This window comes from Lipotes vexillifer, unplaced genomic scaffold (assembly GCF_000442215.2).
Source record: "Lipotes vexillifer unplaced genomic scaffold, Lipotes_vexillifer_v1.1 scaffold308, whole genome shotgun sequence".
NCBI lineage: Eukaryota > Metazoa > Chordata > Mammalia > Artiodactyla > Lipotidae > Lipotes > Lipotes vexillifer.
Window position 1 is genome coordinate 3,270,966 of NW_006792985.1, and position 3,691 is coordinate 3,274,656.

General features: G+C 57.0%; 1 protein-coding gene across 1 annotated transcript in view; it reads left to right on the top strand.

The window, feature by feature from the left end:
* CHRNA2 (cholinergic receptor nicotinic alpha 2 subunit) overlaps positions 1–3,691 on the top strand; it is a 9,854-nt gene extending 6,163 nt beyond the window's left edge. Inside the window, exons 5-6 of the mRNA XM_007466165.1 lie at positions 1,404–2,412; positions 3,566–3,691. Coding sequence (XP_007466227.1) covers positions 1,404–2,412; positions 3,566–3,691 — 1,135 coding nt within the window. The remainder of the gene's footprint in view (positions 1–1,403; positions 2,413–3,565) is intronic.

The following is a 3,691-nucleotide window of genomic DNA, read 5'->3' on the forward strand; positions in this document are numbered from 1 at the left end:
TTTTTTTTTTTTTTTTTTTTTTTAATTTTATTTATTTTTGGCTGCGTTGGGTCTTCGCTGCTGCGCGCAGGCCTTCTCCAGATGCAGTGAGCGGGGACTTCTTACTGCGGTGGTTTCTCTTGTTGAGGAGCACGGGGTCCAGGCACGCAGGCTTCAGTAGTCGTGCCACGTGGGCTCAGTAGTTGTGGCACACAGGCTTAGTTGCTCCCTGGCATGTGGGATCTTCCCGGACCAGGGCTCGAACCTGTGTGCCCTGCATTAGCAGGCGGATTCTTAACCACTGCGCCACCAGGGAAGTCCCTCTTCCTGTGTATTCTTCTGGTTCCCCTGTCTTTAGGATTGATCGTGGGAACCGGAAAGGGAGGGAAGGTGGGGGCTACGAGCTCACTGCGCCACCTCGCAGGGGGAAATCGGACTCGGGCCCGACTGGTCACCGCTGTTCCAGGGTCCCCTGCGTCCTCATGGGCCCTTAGATGCCTTAAGGGCCCTCACGACGCCCACTCGGGCCCCGCCCTCACTCACGCCCCGCCCCCAACTCGGCCCAGCAGCTCCTCCAGTCCAAGCACACACTGTGAGTTTTATCCTTTCCCTCCTCTGTTCCTTGTTCTGCGGATGCTCTGCTGGTCCGCTCTCCACCCCCAGCTCTCTGCCAAATCCTACCATCCATCAGGGCTTTGCTAAAAATGGCAGTGTGCATGGTGACCCTGCTCACGGGAAGCGGGTTCCCCCCAGTAGTTAAAATGCTGTTGCCAAACCGCCAGCCTGGCGTTGTAGGTGTTCAGGCCTGCTTCTCATTTCCTCGTGGTTTCCTAAGGGCAGGCACGAGTCTCCCCTCCACCAACAGCTCCTGCAGAGGCCCCAGTGGTTGCGGCTGGCTCAGAAATGCATGTTGAAGGATGACGGATGGCGTCTTCCTTCACCAGCAAAGATGTCAGGTGTCTTCTGAGGAGGGAAATAAAAACCTCAGGTGTAAATGACATGACCCCCAGCAGAGGGGCTTACTCACCATCTGCAGGGGTGGGGGGCGGAGGAGAGAAAAAATACTCGTGTAAACAATCTCTCTAAAATGTTAAATGAATACAAACAGGCCATCAAACTACAAATATACCACATGATCACAAAAACGTAAAAATGCTATATGTGTTATCTAGATGACAATCAGATATACATGAGATATAGATGTATCTCATATATGTATAGATATAGATCTATAACATCAAAGCGTTAATAGTGGTTATTTTAAAATTTTTGGTACTTTCCTATACTCTTAAAAATTCCTACTTTTGTCAACTTGGCCCGGTCCGGCTGTGTTACTGGGGTCCCCCTGCCGAGTGTTATCTGGAGCAGTCTGGCTTGGGTGCCTGGGGTGCGCAGGGTCCCCCCAACGCCTCTCCTCTCCGCAGTGCAGATGGGGAGTTCGTGGTGACCCACATGACCAAGGCCCATCTCTTCTCCTCGGGCACCGTGCACTGGGTACCGCCCGCCGTCTACAAGAGCTCCTGCAGCATCGACGTCACCTCCTTCCCCTTCGACCAGCAGAGCTGCAAGATGAAGTTCGGCTCCTGGTCGTACGACAAGGCCAAGATCGACCTGGTGCCGATGCAGCAGACGGTAGACCTCGAGGACTACTGGGAGAGCGGCGAGTGGGCCATCGTCAACGCCACGGGCACCTACAACACCAAGAAGTATGACTGCTGTGCCGAGATCTACCCCGACGTCACCTACTGCTTTGTCATCCGGCGCCTGCCGCTCTTTTACACCATCAACCTCATCACCCCCTGCCTGCTCATCTCCTGCCTCACGGTGCTCGTCTTCCACCTGCCCTCCGAGTGCGGCGAGAAGATCACGCTCTGCATCTCCGTGCTGCTCTCGCTCACCGTCTTCATGCTGCTCATCACCGAGATCATCCCGTCCACCTCGCTGGTCATCCCGCTAATCAGCGAGTACCTGCTCTTCACCATGACCTTCGTCACCCTGTCCATCGTCATCACCGTCTTCGTCCTCAACGTGCACCACCGCTCCGCCAGCACCCACAACATGCCCCACTGGGTGCGGGTGGCCTTTCTGGGCTGCGTGTCCCGGTGGCTTCTGATAAGCCGGCCCCTGCCACCCTTGGAGCTCCGCGACCCCCCAGATCTGAAGCTCTGCCCCTCCTACCGCTGGCTGGAGACCAACGTGGATGCGGAGGGGACGGACGAGGAGAAGGAAGGCAGATGGGCGCACGCGGGTCATTCGTCCCCCTTCACAGGCGTCCCCTACAGCCATGGGGGTCTGCGCCCAGGGGCCTCGGGTCCCAAGGCGGAGGCCCAGTTGCCGGAGGGTGGGGCCCTGCTGTCACCTCGCATACAGAAAGCACTGGAGGGCGTGTGCTACATTGCGGATCACCTGCGGGCCGAGGATGCTGACACCTCAGTGAGTGGGGGCTGGGGGAGGGGCCCGTCCCCTGGGTGACTCCACCGGCCTAGTAGGGAGCCATCCCTCCAGGGTGTTGGCTTGGGTCAACCCAGGCTGCTCCATGAGGACCCATCTCCCTTAGTCATGGCCTTGGAGTCTGGAATGAATTGTGGTGGAAAATGTCTAGCTGGCAGCTCTGAAAACGTTTATTGGGTGGGTGGCAGAACAGCAGTAAGAATGTCCCCGCTCAGCCTAACTGGGAGACACAGGCCAGAGATGGAGTGGGTCTCCCCACGCCATTCTCACGCAGGCCGTTTCCCACCATTGCCCGTAGGCGGGGTTGGGGGGAACTCATCAGGAGACCCCAAACAATCCAGCCTCCCCCTTTGTCCTGACGGGCCCCTGCTTCTTGTCCCGGGCTCTGGGCATTTTGTGAACTTCACTGTTCACTCAGGAACACTGAGGAAGCTTGGATGGGCCTGTGGGCTCCCCTCCCCCGCCCCCTGCTGTGTCCTGCATTATTAGGTAAGGAAGCCACTGCCCAGGGTCGAAGAATCCTTCTTATCAACTTAGGGAAGGATGAAAGGCCAGGAGGTTATTGCTGGGTGGCCTTGCTGAGTAGATAAGACAAATTAATTGTTACCTAACCTGGGAGCAGCTAGGACTCCAGATCCACTTGCCTGGGCTGTAAGCCCCAATTCCACAAAGCCCCTACCCCCCTGCAAACACCACCCAGCCCTTCCCTGGGCCACACCTACCCTCACCTACCCCCACAGCGGGTTGGTGAGTGGGTCGGGAGGCAACGTGGGGACAGAAAGTCTTCACCATTTTGTAACTTCTGAGCGTTGCGTTTAAATCACTGCAGGCCCCCTGGGAGGGTCCATGCCCCTGGGTGACTCTAGAACCTTCTGTGTCCCTCCAGCCTGCCTTACCGGGAACTTGAGAACCTGTGGAAAGGCTCTGGGCTATTATCATAGGGGTGGTACAGGACAGGAATCGCTAGGAGAGGGCTGCTTGAGTCTTGAGATATCCCTGTTTACTCCCGCCCCGCTCCTTAGCTCCCAAGGTCTCAGTGGCATCACCGCTGGCCCCAGTGCCATTCTCACAGGGGCTGCGCGTGGGCGGGACACCTCCCCTTTCCCAAGTCACTGTGCACCCATCTCGCCTGCAGGTGAAGGAAGACTGGAGGTATGTGGCCATGGTCATCGATAGGATATCCCTCTGGTTGTTTATCCTCGTTTGCTTCCTGGGGACCGTCGGACTCTTTCTCCCTCCATTCCTAGCTGGAATGATCTGA